A 16,021-nucleotide genomic window follows, 5' to 3' on the forward strand; every position below is an offset into this window, starting at 1 on the left:
GGTTGCCTAGCTGCCTGCCTGTCTGCAGATGAGTTGGCTCTGATGAATTGCTATCAAGGTGCCTTTTTTTTTTCCTTAAAGAAGGTGAGGGTAGCTTAGCAAGGAAACTGCCTCAAACAGCACACAAACAAACACAGAAACTGTCTCAAACAGCACACAAACAAAGACAGAAACTGTCTCAAACAGCACGCAAAAAACCAAGAACTTTCCCTCTACCCTCACATGTTACACATTTAGGTAACAACACATCCCCACCCAAAAGACTTGGAAGCAGAAAGGGCTGCAGAGAGCTGGGAGACAAAGCCCACTTTGGACTGTTGTGAAAATGAGGCTGTGTGATGAGATACCAAAAATCCACCAGTTTCTGAACTCCCACAACACAGCTCTGGGAGTTTCCCCCTAAAGTCCCACCATAAAGCTGTCCACAGCCATAATGCTAGTCCATTGCTCTTCTGCTTAAGGGCCCACAGCTGCTGACCACATAATCCTGAATTTCAGATAGTGCTCTCACTTCTAACAGCGACCAGGACAAAAGAAAACAGACTGCATATGTAATACCATGCACCCAGCCAAAAAACACATTAAATTTTTGCAAATGATGCACAATTTCTAAATTCTCAAACATGTAGGTAAGAATAGAGAAGGGATCACAATTTCATTACACCTGGAGGGAATACAGCATTAACCTGCTCATTTTCTCTGCTGTAGTATATAGTACAAGCAACAAGAAATCTTATCACTTACTTCATCCCTTGAGTCTTTTACAATGATATCGTGCTGAATAATGTTAAATTAAGTTTTGTGTACAGCCTGTGGAAAATATGCAGGCTGGTGTATGTTATGGAACGGAGTTTAGGGGAGTTTTGGGGAATAACATACGAGGTCGACTTATAAAAAAGAAAGTTTAAATGATTTATTACTAAACACTAGAAATCCCCTTCCCCAAACTTATTTATAACTATCCCACGTAAGTTCTTGGTTCGCGGTTGCAGATTAAAATACAGAATGGTAAAAATGAAGAGAGTCTGAGATTTTAAGAGTGTTCATTCAAGTCTTGAGAGATTATTCAGTCTCTAAATAATGAGTTTGTCAGTTACTCACTGTCCAAATGCAGTTCAGAAGAGTTTCAGAGCATTATGAATTTCAGGCGTGTTGTCCAAGCCTCTGCGATTCTGGGCTGAGCTGAGCGCTGGCTTTCTGAGGCTAACGAGGATCGGGTGCTGCCGAGTTCGTGCCGTCCCGAACTGGCTGTAAATTCAATGCTGCGGTGCGAATGCGTATGCAGGCAGGGTATCATTCAGAAGGAGAGCAAGAGGACGAAAGGCTCTCAATTAAGGCTAATGCAGCATTTTTATAGTGTTTAAAAGAGGTGTGTTTAGCCAGTTCAGGTGATTTTACGTTAATTTTACAGATTGGTACAAAATTATAATCAATTCATACAATTGGACAATTATTACCAAAAACAACCTGTAGGACCACCCAGGGGTCAGCCCCCATCAGATGTTCACTGGGCGATGGGAACCAAGGTCTTTGTCCCAAAACATAGCCTATGTTTACCCTTTCTGCCCCTCTGGGGGAGAAATCTTCTCAGAGGCCCTGTAGTTGCTGGGACAACAGATAGAAATATTGTTTTGATTTTGCGATAGCTTGGCCTTCATGTGAGCCACGATCCTGTGCACAAATGGGGCCTGCAAAAGGGCACTGCCACCTTCCATGACAGTGTAGTATAGCGTTCAGTTTTACTTGACATATGTGTGTTTGCATGCAAGTGTTTGTATAAAATGCAATGGATGGGTAAGAATGAGGTTTCCAGCAGTGCTTCTGTGTGAGTAACTTCTGTACAGAACAAAACTTTGTCCATAAACCCAGCTCATGTCTTAAAAAGAGAGTCAATAAATAAATAAATGTGCGATTCAGCAAATGGTGTCAGATATACCAAAGTTGATAGAACTAAAATTATGCTGTCAGAACAAAATCAGCAAAACTGGCTGAAACAACTCATTCAATCTTACACTTTAAAGAATGCATTTGACACACAGAATACATGGGCTGACCTCTTTGCATATGAGAGGCCACAATTTTCCCCACAGATGTAAGGCTGGGCTTACTAGCACTGCAACAATTATGATCCATTGTTTTCAGTCAGTGTTGCAATGTGAGAAGTCTTTTGTTTCCTTTTTAAGGTGTAATCAGTCAAACCTTATTGGTAGCATATGTTCTATAGTTAGCTTCTGCCCCTTAAAATAATTACACCTTCCAAATACACTGCAGATATATTTCTGTTTTCAAATAATGAATTGCCAACATTATTGTGCTATGGTCAGCCAAACAAATTAAGATTTTTGCCATAATTTATATTCACTTCACCAGTAACACCCCTTGTGATGTTCTTTCACTAGATTTCTTTTTTTTTTTTTTTTTTTTAATTTGCTCTCTTCTACAGTCTTTAACCACTTGTCACTAGTAGCTTACCAAGCATTTATTCTCAGTAGTATGTTCAGGGACTTGATATTCAGAATCTCATATGAAATGCCAAAGCTTAAGATGGGTCAACAATTCCATTGTAAGTCCCTATTCTACAGGATTTTGAACAGCAAGGAGAATTCTCATTTGTCAGAAGTCTCTGCAAAGGAGTTTTTGTCATTCCCACTACCTCTTTATTCAGCTGGTTTCAAAGTGCAGCAGTACATATCTGCAACTAAAATGCCTGTAGCACTAAACAAGCTATGACAAAACAACAGTCTAGCAGATTTGGAGTAAATTGGAATCTCATAATGTAAAAATGTTTTAATACCAGTGCAGCAGCCCTCAAAAGGTGGCTCACACAGCACTCATTAGTCATGTGGGCTGTACTGGGTTTGGCCTGAGCTGGGGTTAATTCTCCTCAAGGCATCTTTCCAGAGATGTGTTTTTCCAGTGCTGTAGCTGTATTAATAACACAAGTGTTTTGGCTACTGGAATCACAGAATCAACCAGATTGGAAGAGACTTCCAAGATCATCCAGTCCAACCTATCACCCAGCCCTATTCAATCAGCTACACCATGGCACTAAGTGCTTCATCCAGTCTTTTTCTGAACACTTTCAGGGATTGTGACTCCACCACCTCCCTGGGCAGCCCATTCCAATGGCAAATCACTCTCTCTGTGAGAGAGTTAAGCTGAGCACCCAGACTGTGCTTTTCCAACATTTCTCTACCCCAAGAGCTTGAGGGGACATAGCTCAGCCAGCGGATCCAAATAGGTCAAAGTGATATTCCATGACATATGAAGTCAGTTCAGATATAAGAACGAATTGAAAGAAGGAAGTTTGGGGAGAATTGTCCATGCCAGCTGTTCTCCAGAGGAACTACCACACGTGGAGTGCCCAGCTTCCCAAGACTGATCATTGTCCTGCTGATTGGAAATAGAAATTAACATGTCTCTCTGCTTTTGCTTTCACACAGTCTATCGCTTGTGCTTATTATCATTATTAAATTGCTTCTATCTTACAAATGGTTGGTGATGGTTTGAGTGTTACCCACCCCCCCCCCCCCCCCAACTTTGGAAATCACCCAGAGTAGACTCAGCTGGCTCTGGAAATTGAATGAAGCTTTATATTTACAGCTTAGCACAATACACAAGAAAATATTTACTATATATATAGTTATATACAGAAATATACAAGGTAAAAGGTAATATAGAAACACAACACCCCTACCAGAAACCTGAGTCCCCAAGAGGGCCTCCCAACCAGCTTTCCACCTTCTCTCATCTCTCTCTACCTTACCGCAGACTTTGCCTTGTGCCCAAGGAAGAATGGAGGGTTGGCCAGGGCGGGTAGGGAGCAGGTAGACTAATCAGAGAGATGGCAGGTTAGGTTAGAGAGAGAAAAATGTGGCCCACAGCCTAGACAGAGAGCCCTTATCTATATTTACACTCTGCTTCTTATACATCTCAGCAAGCCTATGAGGGAAGTAGACATCACCGTTGTTTCCCTTTCACAGCCTGTAATATAGTTCTTTTCACCAAAACATTATAGCTAGTTTCAAACTAGCACAATCCACCCCTATTTCACTTAGAGTATTGCTGAGAACTATCTGATCTAATCTAAAACAATATTTACACTAATGAATATCACAAGTCCAGTTCACACTTCATTAGAGCTATCTTAGATGTAGGTGATTCAAAAGCTCAGAAAACAGCAGTTTGTCTCCTCATAGAAGAGACAAGAACAGGGACTCCCAGGTGATGTTGTGTTCATGCTCACGTACTGCGGATTCTCTCGTAGATTATTTCATTGGACGCCAATAGTACCTAGAACAGAAAAACTCCTAACAGCTTGTACAGTACATTCTGAATTTAAACTCTCTTGGCTAAAGTCAGATTTCTCTGTGGAATACGCTGGATTTCACCATTCTCTTGCATTACCCAGTAGGTATGACTAGGACCTTCAGCAGACACCACTCCTTTGACAGGTTTCCCTTCTCCCAAGGGAGAAACAGTTCTCCCTAACAGATTCTTCTCATGTACAGCAGAAACTTTATCACCATCTACTGTTTGGACCAAATCTGATTGTGCAGGTCCTGCTCTGTTTACTGAACCTCTGCTCTTTACCAACCAGGTTGCTTGTGCTAAGTGTTTGTCCCAGTTTTTTCAGAGTTCCACCTCCCATAGCTTTTAGGGTGGTTTTCAGCAAACCGTTGTAGTGCTCAATCTTCCCTGAAGCTGAAGCATAGTAAGATATGTGGTAGATCCACTCAATATTGTGCTCTTTGGCCCAGTCTTTCACAAGATTGTTCTTGAAATGAGTGCCATTGTCTGACTCGATTTTCTCTGGAGTTCCATGTCTCCATATGATTTGTCTCTCCAAACCAAGAATTGTGTTACTTGCAGTAGCATGTGGAACTGGATAGGTTTCCAGTCATCCGGTGCTGGCCTCTACCATCGCTAGCACACACTGCTTGCCAGAACAAGATCAAGGTAAAGTGATGTAGTCAATCTGCCAAGCTTCACCATACTTGTACTTTGACCATCTCTCTCCATACCATAAGGGCTTGATTCGCTTAGCCTGCTTAATAGCAGCACAAATGTCATAGTCATGGATGACTTGGGTGATAGCATCCATGGATAAGTCAATTGACCTATCACGTGCCCATTGGTATGTTGCATCTCTGCCTTGATGTCCAGATGAGTCATGGGCCCACCTAGCTAAGAACAGTTCACGTTGGTGTTTCCAATGAAGGTCAAGATCAGAGTTGGTATCAACTTGAGAAATCTTAGCAGCTTGGTCTGCTTGTTGGTTGTGTTGGTGTTCCTCAGTGGCTCTGCTCTTAGGCATGTGTGCATCTAGATGCCGCACCTTCACTGGAATTCTCTCCAGTTGTGCATCAATGTCCTGCCATAGATCAGCACACCAAATAGGCTTTCCTTTCCTCTGCCAACCATTATTTTTCCAGTCTTTTAACCAGCCCCATAGAGCACTGCCTACCATCCATGATTCAGTGTAGAGGTAAAGGATAGGCCAATTTTCACATTCAGCCACATCAAGAGCAAGTTGGACAGCTTTTACCTCAGCGAACTGACTGGATTCTCCTTCTCCATCTCCTACTTCACTAACTCTCCTGGTAGGACTCCAGACTGCTGACTTCCATCTCCGCTTGTTCCCACCAAGATGACAGGAACCATCTGTGAACAAAGCATAGTTCTTTTCCTGATCAGAGAGATCACCATAAGGACGTGCTTCATACACCATGAATTATTTTTCTCCTCTCGAGGTTTTGTACAGTCTGTGCTTTCCGGCCAGTTGGTGATCACCTCCACCAGACCAGGTCGATCAAGATTACCCATTGGTGCTCGTTGGGTTATCAAAGCCATCCATTTAGACCAGGTTGCATCTGTGGCATGATGCAGTGATGAACCTTTGCCTTTGAACATCCAGTTAAGAACTGGCAGTCTAGGAGCTAAAAGCAATTGTGACTCAGTTCCAATCACTTCAGAAGCTGCTTTCACTCCTTCATAGGCTGCTAGTATCTCTTTCTCTGTTGGGGTGGAATTTGCTGCATCAAATCACTGAACTGCTGCAGCTGTGACCCCAGAAACTGAGTGGATGACCACATGTCTCATTTGGAGCTCTCTGCCAAAGACTCCAAGCTGGACTATTGTCACTGGCAGACGTATACAGAATGTTTTTAATATCTGGACCAGTTTGAACAGGTTCCAAGCCCACTGCATGGACTACTTCTTGCTTTATCTGATCAAAGGCTGGTTATTGTTCAAGTCTCCACTCAAAATTGTTCCATTTGAGAGTCACGTCATGCAGAGGGTTGACAATTTGACTGAATCCAGCAATGTGTAGTCTCCAAAATCCCATTGCATACAAGAAAGATAGAGTGTCCTTCTTATTTGTGGGAAATGTCATGGTGGAGATTTTGTTTATCACATCCTGTGGAATGTAACAGTGACTATTCTGACACCACATTCCCAGAAACTGAATTTCTCTGGCAGATCCTTTGACCTTGTCCCTCTTGATGGCAAAACCTGCTTGTAACAGAATGTCAATGATTTTGTTACCTTTCTTGAAGACTTCCTTAGCAGTCTGGACCCACACAATGATGTCATCAATGAATAGTATGTGGTCTGGAGCTGTAACTTCTCCAATGCATTGTGGATCACGAAGTGACAGAACATTGAACAGTGTTTCCACTCCTGAGGCAAACGGTTGAACTGGTACTGGATTCATCTCCAGGTGAATGCAAACTGAGGCCTGCAATCCTTTGCTATGGGAATAGAGAAGAAAGCATTAGCAATGTCTGTGGTAGCATACCATTTAGCCTCCTTCGATTCCAGCTCGTACTGGAGTTCCAGCAAGTCTGGCACAGCTGCACTCATGGGTGGAGTCACCTCGTTGAGGGCATGAAAATCTACTGTCAGTCACCAGTTTCTGTTAAGCTTGCACACAGGCCAGACCAAACTGTTGAAAGGCGAATGAGCTTTCTTGATGACAGCCTGACTTTCCAGTTGACGAATGGGCAACAAGGAGTCACAGTTATATCTGTAGTGCCTGTGGTGTACAGTTTGAGTAGCAATTGGCACTTCCAGATCTTCTATGTCGTGATGTCCCACAACTGCAGATTCATCAGAAAGTTCAGGTCTAATGGACAATTTCAATTTACCATCCTCAATCTCTACAGATGCTATTCCAAAAGCCCGTTTGTGACCTTCAGGATCTTTGAAACAACCTTGTCTCAAAAAGTCAATTCCCAGAATGCAAGGCACATCAGGACCAGTTACAATAGTATGTTTCTTCCACTCTTTACCAGGTAAACTTAGCCTGCAACTTAGTAAACTCCTGAGATCCACCAGTGATTCCAGAAATAGTGATAGACTCTGTTCCTTTGCAATTGGATGGCAATAAAGTACACTGAGCATCTGTGTCAACTAAAGCCCTGTATTTCTGAACTTTTGAACTGCCAGGCCACCTAATGAATACCTTCCAATAGATTTGGTTTTCTTCACTATCTCTTTCCTCCTCCTGGCTGGAGGCAGGGCACCCCTAATGCTGAACATGGCATGTGGGGTGTGCACAATGATTGGTGTTGTAGTGAGAGAAATTGCAATTGTTAGAATAATTGCAATTACTCTGGGGAGCTGAAGAAGTGACAGTTACTTTTCTGGCATTGCTGCCTCTGTTTCTGCCACTCTGCGATTCCCTGACTCTCTTTGAAAGAGCTGAAGTAGGTTGACCATCCCACTTGTTCATGTTCTCACTGAACTGGCCACACAGAAGTATCCACAGTGAAGCACATGATTGCTGATGTCTAAGTGGAATTTGTCTCCTGGCCCAGAATTGCCTTACAGGAAGTGGGCATCTTTTCCTGATGGCAGAAACATGCACCCATTCAGAAGATGAGGAGACGGTATCCTTTGCCAAATTGGATATGGAAGTTTTAATTTCCTCCTTCTGTTCTTTCATGCTATCTTTTATGTCTGTATCCATAACTTTTAATGGCAGAATCTAGGGCAGAATGGGACAAGCTGTCCTCTATCTGCCTCAGCTGGTCAGTGAATTCAGCAACAGTGAAAGACCTTCCATTATCATTCCTTGATAGAAACCTGCTAGCCAAGATGTTAGCATAGGGTGAAGGAGCAAGCTTAATAAACTTCTTCATGAGACCTGTTCCAAGAGGAATGTCATAAGGCTCATGTGTGCCATGATCACCATAGAGCACTTCCCTCACAGCAAACTCCTTCAGAGGCTTAATTCCTTGCTCCGTTGTGTTTCACTTCCTAGCTGCCCTTGGCAAATCATCTTGGGAGGGATACCTCATAGCCATGGACATCAGGAGGCATGTCCACAATCTAACTTTACCAAGAAGGCTTGCCAGTTATTTGTCTACTCCACTCTCCTTTGCAAGTGGCCCTAGATGCTTTCCAGACTTGTCTCCTGTCTGTTGTGCATTTGCACCAATAGTACAGCATCTCACCAGCCAGCTTAGGATTTGCTCTCCTGATTGCCTTGCATATTCCTTTCTAACTTCCCTGATCTCTTTGTTGGGATCATTGGAATCCTGGATATCATCCTCCTCCTCTTCCTCTGGTTGTCCTGGTTGTCCTTGGCCTAGAAATAGAACTTTCCTAAGAGCACTCTTAAACTCCTCAGAGCCATGTTCCTTGGCAGCCAATTTCACAAAGCTCCTCTCATCATTGTATTGCAATCTAAGTATATTGGTTAAGTCTCTAAGGCTGTATTTCACTTTTTCTTCCTCTTGTGTAGCAGAGGCTCCCTTGCCTAAATCCCCTCTTGAATCACTCTCTGTCAAATATTTTGGCTTAGCTCTCACCTTGGCTGGAGCCAGAAAAGCTTTGGAAGTTCATGCTAGCAGGTCTGAATCTCTGAGTGTCTGACCTGCTGCCTGTGAGTTTGAATCTGGTTTAGAGTTAGAAGCTGCTCCCTAAGCATTTAAACTGTATGAAGAAACAGCAGAGACTTGAACAGTTGGATCTGTTCTTTGGCTGCCTGCCACATTATTGTCAACGACTTTGGCAGCTGTCCCAGAACCTGACGGAGGAGGTGCAACGGTGGACATGGCAGCCCCCTCTCCCTCTTCCCCCAAACAGAAATAGTTTTGATTGTCTGCAGGCCTTACCTCTAACTCTGTTTGTGAGGAAACCCTCTTCTTTCATTTTCTTAAAGCAGACACATTCGAATTTCTCATGCACAATGCTACCAATAGTGCTAAAACCAGAATTATGAGGGCTAAGATCACACATGATAAATATACCACTGTATTACATGTGTAAAATTCACCAGTGGGATCTTCAAGGTCAGTTTTAGGCAAATTTACCCTCACCAGAGAATATTTTTCAGCTGTTGTAGTATTTCCTGACTTACTAAAAACACAGTTGGTAACAGTTTCAGTAATATTAAAGCCTACCCAGCCCAGAAGATACTCTCCAGAATAAAAAAAAAATCCCTTAATCTTTTTTCACAGTAAATCAAACAGGAGGGAACCAAGCTTCACAGCAATGTAACGATGGAGCCAAAAGAGGAAAATCAGCCAGGCCACTGCCCAAATTAAACAAAATAACTTCATTTTAACTTCCAGACTTAATTAGCAATCAATCCAATTTAATTTGCTCCACTTGGAAGTGACAAAATAAAGATGTGATGGTTTGGGTGTTACCCATCCCCCCTCCACTCTTATGAAATCATGCAGAGACTCAGCTGGGCTGGAAGTTAAGGAATGAAGCTTTATATTTACAGCTTAGCACAATATACAAGTATATATTTGCAATATATAAAGCTATATACAGAAATATGCAAATTAAAGGTAATACGGAAACACAACACCCCTCCCAGAAATCAGAGTCCAAACCACCCTTCCACCTTCTTTCCGCCCCTCTACCTTATCCCAGAGTTTGCCTTATGTGCAAGGTGAGCTTGGAGGGCTGTCCAGGGAGGTTAGAAAACAGAAGGATTAGTTACACAGAAAATAGCTCAGGGATAGAGCACAGGCTCTGACAGAGACCACCCACACACATGGTCCTATCTACGTTTTTGTATTTATACATCTCAGCAAGCCTATGAGTGAAGTAGACATCACCACTGTTTCCTTTTAACAGCCTATAATCTACTTCTCACTAAAATATTCCAGTTTGCCTCAAACTAGCACATCAGCTTAGAAAGTGGTGCTATGTGTGGCCACTTACAACACATTGACATACCAGCATAGATACAGCATTACAGCATGCAGACTGAGGCAAGGATGATTTGTATAATTTTGTACCATAAGTATTTACTAGCTTACTGGTTTTGGAATAATGTGTGATTAGCACAGACATTGTCACATTGATTTTCTGACTACACACTTTTCTGCGGCTGAAAGTGCACCATTAAACTTGCTTGAACACCTCACAAGGATCCTCTTTCCTCAAGTTACCTTTTTGCTCACTTTTTAGCTATTCCATGATAGTCACATGTCAGGAAATAAGTTCCTTTGGAGGAGACCTCATCAAAATGAGGAAATCATATAGTACTAAGATAAACTTCTAAAAGTGTCAAAAAATGACAGCACTTGAATAAAGAACTAGTTCAAAAATGGAATTAAAATGAAGTTTTAGAGTGAATCTGAGAAATCAAAACAACTTTTAAAAAGAAAAATGTTAATCTATATTTATCTATGATGTTTGTCAAGTCTGTATTCATACACAAGCACATATATTTGCTGCACAGAGTAAAATTACAGGCAGGGAAGGACTCAATATGAGGCCACTGGCAGATGTTCATGAACTGGAATGCTTCTGCAATAATTCCTCATTTAAATTTTATGACTTTATAGGTCTTCAGAGAACTTGCAATATCCAGCCTTTCCTAGAAGAATCCATTCTCTCCATTATGCTGATCCACATGCAAAAGACTAGCGTGGGAAGGAAGAATTTTGGGTAGGGCAAGGAGAAATGAAAAGGGAGCAGAAACAGCTTAAAACAAAATGTCTGAATTTGCAATACTTAGCAAATAATTCTTGAGCACTTCAAAACACCAGTGGAACTCTACTTCTGTGCCAAAGAAGCCAGTGGACTGAGGTGAGAGAGGTAGTTCAGCAAACACAATACAGCATAATTTTTGGTCTGAAATCAAAACTCTCAGTGATTAGGAGAACAAAAGAGTTACAGTTACCTCGTGTGGCTGTTGGATGATAGGCTTTCCCATGGCTGCACACTACAGCCAGTGATTGCATAGGCTCCCCCACAGCTCCCATCTAGCTTCATCAGCAAGGCTTTTGCTGCATTCTCAGCTGTCTTCCTGCAGTCATGAGCTCTCTTAAGCATGTGTGTGATGTTTTCCTCACCTGTTTGATCTAGTTTTCAACCAAACAATTTGTTTCAGAGCTTTGAGAAAGGTGATAGAAATCAAGGTAACAGTAAAGATGCTTTTTATGCTCTCAGTTTACACCAAGATGATGACAATAATTTATCAATCTATGATGTAAAAGCAACCTCACATCAGTGGTAACTGAGCTGCTGGACTGAACGCATTGCCTTCCCAGCCACAATTTCCACATATTAATGTTCCAGGTAGTAGTATTTGCAGTTACTGCAGCTTTGTGGCCCTAAGCCACATATGCTCATGAGTGCTGTTTCATAATTTCACTCTGTGCAGCTGCATGCCTGTAGCAGCCTCACCACTGCCAGAATAGGTATCTCTTTATGACAGTACATTTAGGTTAATTTAAATTGCTGATGAATGTTATGATTTGATTCCAATCTCCCCTTTTCTTTTCTTGTATTTTTTAGATGTGCAAAATTATTTTATTAGTTAAAACCAAGAAAGGACCAGAAAGTAACTCTTAAATGCTGGGTCATGAGACACTTTGCTCTTACAACTAACTATGATGCTAATTGACATGTGGGGGGAAAAAAAGTGATTAACTGACATCTTACCAACAGAACCAACACCTGCAGCTTGGAATTGTCCAAGAATGAGACTCTGCTCACTTTCTGCTAATGCCAACAGCAGCTCATATGCTTCTATGCACTGTTCACTGAAAGGAAAAACAAATCGCATAGAACAAAAATCACACAAAGTATACCTACAATTTAGAGGAGAAGAATACCTGAAACAGTAAAAAAAAAAAGCAGAGGTAGCTGATGAACTGTATGATTCCCTCCTACTTATCTAGCAGAAGTGACATTAAATGACTTAATACACATTGCTTTTACCACATTCAACAGTCTCTTCTTCCTCATGATGGCCCCCACTTTGCCTCAAGTGTTGTAACAAGCTAAAAAAGACATTGACCTTATGTGAAGTGAGCTCCAGAAGCATGTCTGAAAATGTCTGAAAGTCAACAATACGAATGGTGGCCAACCCAATCCCTTTGGGAAACTTTTTTAATGCCTTCTTACTACACAAAACACACTACTTTATACTCCACTGTACAACTATACTATACAAAGTGCAGTAAGAAGAAAATTGAAGATAAGAAAAATATCTGTTGTTCTGCCATGGCTGCAAGATTTTTCTACTCAGAACACAACAGCTTCTAAATATAGTTCTGAGTCACTCATTCCTGTTGCATTCTAGTGTCTTTTAAAATAAATACTTTAATACACATATTTTTATTTTACAGTTCCTTGGAATTTGCTCAAGGATGGTAGTAACAGGTGTACAATTTCTCTTAAGACTCAAACTGCCTGTTTCAGATTAGGTGAAGCTGAAGGAGTTAAACAACTCCATCTTTTTACATACAGTTGAAAGCAAATTTAGACACCTGCAATCAAATACCAAAAACATCCAACTGATGTAATGAAAAGTCACTCAGAATTATGTGGAGTACAATACTAATCTTTGGCCTACTGGTCTTGTGAAAAGTCAGAGACTAAAACAGAGCATCTATATCTTAAGACTGCATACAGCAGAGTCAGTTCAAGCCTAATTCAAATGTCAATTCATTAAGTATTAAAAATTTAAAAGATAAATCTGTATATACGTCTATTAACTTTAGTTCACTACTGCTGGTGATCTAGGGTAGAAATACACTTGTACCAGCAACTTCTGTCAGTAGTTTGTCAAGCAGTTTAACCAGATGAGCTTCTTTTCAGGGAGGAAACTAAAAAGAAACAGTATTACTATGGTACACAATCAACTTCACTCTCAAAGACTTCCAAAAGGTCTCCCTCACTCCATTTTTTTTTTCCTGCCTAAGACACCCTGTGCATAGGTAAATACCTGTACTGCAGGGCAAGCCTGAGGGCTGTGGCATTGGACTCATACTTCCCAACAAGCATACTCATCCTCTCAGCATTGCTCTTGCACTCTTCCAGTGTTATTGTCAGTAAGTCATTCTGGGATTTCAGGTGCTCAATACGGCTGCAGAAAATGAATTAATTTGTAACCTTCAAGATCAACTTTCAGCCACTGTCCTGAAAACTTCAGAATAATCATAATTGAAACCAACAAATACCACTTGGTCCATACAAAATTTTTAATGAAAATGACAAAAATCTATCAATTATGTGTCCCATATCAACACTCAAAAGGATAGTAATTTCTCTCAGGACAGCCTCTTGTCTTCTTCCTCTCTTTGCCACAAAATGTAAATCCTAACAGCTTGAAACACCAGCAAGCAGAAAGCTGTACCCCTGTTTAGTCAACATAAGACTGTGTAGGGCAGTTTCAAACTAATATATTGCTAAATTTTACTGCCTCCAAACCTCACTCCTGCTGCTACGATTGCTTCTTAAGGGCCATACTGATTGATGCAGTGTGTGGGCGTGTGCAGGGATCATGCAGTTGCATGTTAAGTTCCCTTCACCTGCAACATTCAGAGTAACTGTTTCATATGTTTTGGTTGCGTTAAGAACGGTAACTTCCAAAACATGATCACAGTTTCAATGGAGCAATTAAATTTCAAAAGCTCGACTTCACTGTAATATTCTTCTCAGTGAGGTTAACTCTGAAACTGGAAAATAACTGCTCTACACATTAATGTACTACATCTAGGTCTAGAAGCTGGGCATACAGTCAAAACAGACAGACAAACTATTTCAAAATTTGGATCAGTAGCTAACGAAAAAATCAGTGACATGCAGAACTCTAAAACCACTGACTTCTTAACAAATACAAGAAGGAGAAGGGCTAGTATACCACCATTTATTCTGCAATCAGAATAAACACTTGACTTTCCTGGCTGCTCTAACTTTCAGATGCTTCTTTATATAACTTCTTTGACATCGTCTTGTAAATATATGTGTTGTTAAAGCATAATTGTGCAGTGCACAAAGAAAAAAAAGGACCACATTTTGCAGCACTACAAAAACATGAGCTACAAATAAAACAGATACTGTATTACTAGTCAGACTAAATTTGAAATAGCTGTAGGAAAAACAGACTGAGAAGGAAACATGCTGAGACATGATTCTCATGTTCCTGATCCTCAGTTCTGATTTCAAGTGCCAAAGAGGATGCAAAGCATGGTTTGATAGCACTTATTGAAGGATAACTCCAGTAGTATTTAACTGCTTCCAGAAAGCTCTAACCTTTCCTCTGCAGAGAGAAGTTTATTTACTGGAATATATGCCACACTATCACATATCAGTACTTACAGTGATAGTGTTAATGCTATAATTCTGCTTCTTCATGACAAAGCAAAATAAGCTAATTCCAGAATGATGGGGAGTAATTTAAGGAAATCCTTACTGCTAGTAGTGATGTATTTTAAGAAAAGATGCCATGTTCACTTGGTTGGCCATAGAGAACACTCTACAGTGCAAATAATGCTGACTTAATAACATATGACTATCATGCTAATGGATAGAATCCTTAGCACACGATTCTTCATGAACAGCATTCCATGTTTATCTCCAACTGCCACAGCTGAGCTGAGATTGAGCTAAGAAATGATAAAAAATAATAAAAAGTAGTAACCTTAGCAGAGCTAATAGCAGACAACAAACTTGATCAAATCTAACTTTACCTATTTAGCCTCTCTGTCTCCACTTCAAACTCTCGGATTTTAGTTTCAGAGATGGCAGATCCATGTGAATACAGAGTCTGGAAGATTTCCTGGATATTTGAGCAGTCTTGCAGAGAATGTGCCAAATGTTCAGCCACAGTACTAGACACCTGTACAGGTCAGTTAACAATAGAATGTTGTGAATAGATAACCACCGGATTTCTCCCAGGTAGTCTGTATTAAGAACTACACTTGCTGGCACATGCTCTCTTCGGATCATTCTTTATTCAGTTTTCACTATGCATTTTTCATTGAATAGAATATGAACAAGTTTCCACTTTAAGGACTGATTTTGATTTAAAAGTCTACTAACTTAGCGGTGAAGCCCGCTATTGTATCATACATTTAAAAGGCTTAACGTGTAAGTTATTTACTTTTTTGAAAGCTCAACAAGATATCAAAATTAAGCTCTTCAGTGAAACAAATATTAATACAATGTACCAAAAGTGTTACGGATTTACATTGGTATTATAAAACAGAACCCAGTTCTCTGATGACTGGAAGATGTGAAATGCAACTGAACTGTCTCTTCCTGAAGAATAGCTAGCATTTTGAAGAAATTGACTTCAAAATCATTCTCTTGAAGTCACTCAACAAATGATTTCTAGCCACTAGTGATAAGAAAATGAGATCTAAGTACTGGATGAAATAATACCTGTTAACATATTTACTCAAAGTATCTTTTGAAGTATTTTCAGGTAGTTCACATTAATTTAATAACATATGGGTCAGAAGGTATAATGCATGCAGATAATTATTAGTCCTTACCCCTATGCTGCTGATTTCTGATCCTAAGACAGGTCTATCAGATGATGAAGTCTCTGATCTTGTCTTTGATAACTTCACTCTTTCAGCAATCTGTAAGTCAGAATGCTGCACAGATTACAAAGAAACTCACACTCCATAAAGATTACACAAAATACATTCACTAGATACACTTGCAAACCTGGAAGAAGCTACTGTAAAACTGACAACTGTGTTATAACTGACAAAATTACAATTATTAGTGCTTCCTTCCCTTCTGTACA

The 16,021-nt window shown here is 40.5% G+C and overlaps 1 protein-coding gene across 8 annotated transcripts in view; it reads right to left on the minus strand.

The window, feature by feature from the left end:
• MCC (MCC regulator of WNT signaling pathway) overlaps window positions 1-16,021 on the minus strand; it is a 161,848-nt gene that overhangs the window by 18,982 nt on the left and 126,845 nt on the right. For 6 of the 8 annotated variants that reach the window (XM_064140136.1, XM_064140138.1, XM_064140143.1 and 3 more), the window contains 5 exons: window positions 15,762-15,851; window positions 14,955-15,103; window positions 13,208-13,348; window positions 11,920-12,020; window positions 11,156-11,336 (listed from right to left, as the gene is read on the minus strand). In XM_064140136.1, the coding sequence (XP_063996206.1) occupies window positions 11,156-11,336; window positions 11,920-12,020; window positions 13,208-13,348; window positions 14,955-15,103; window positions 15,762-15,851 (662 nt within the window). Of the gene's footprint in view, window positions 1-6,145; window positions 6,756-11,155; window positions 11,337-11,919; window positions 12,021-13,207; window positions 13,349-14,954; window positions 15,104-15,761; window positions 15,852-16,021 lie in introns of those variants that run through there. The other 2 variants (XM_064140141.1, XM_064140139.1) reach the window with 2 other exon arrangements.

This window comes from Pogoniulus pusillus, chromosome Z (genome assembly GCF_015220805.1).
Source record: "Pogoniulus pusillus isolate bPogPus1 chromosome Z, bPogPus1.pri, whole genome shotgun sequence".
NCBI lineage: Eukaryota > Metazoa > Chordata > Aves > Piciformes > Lybiidae > Pogoniulus > Pogoniulus pusillus.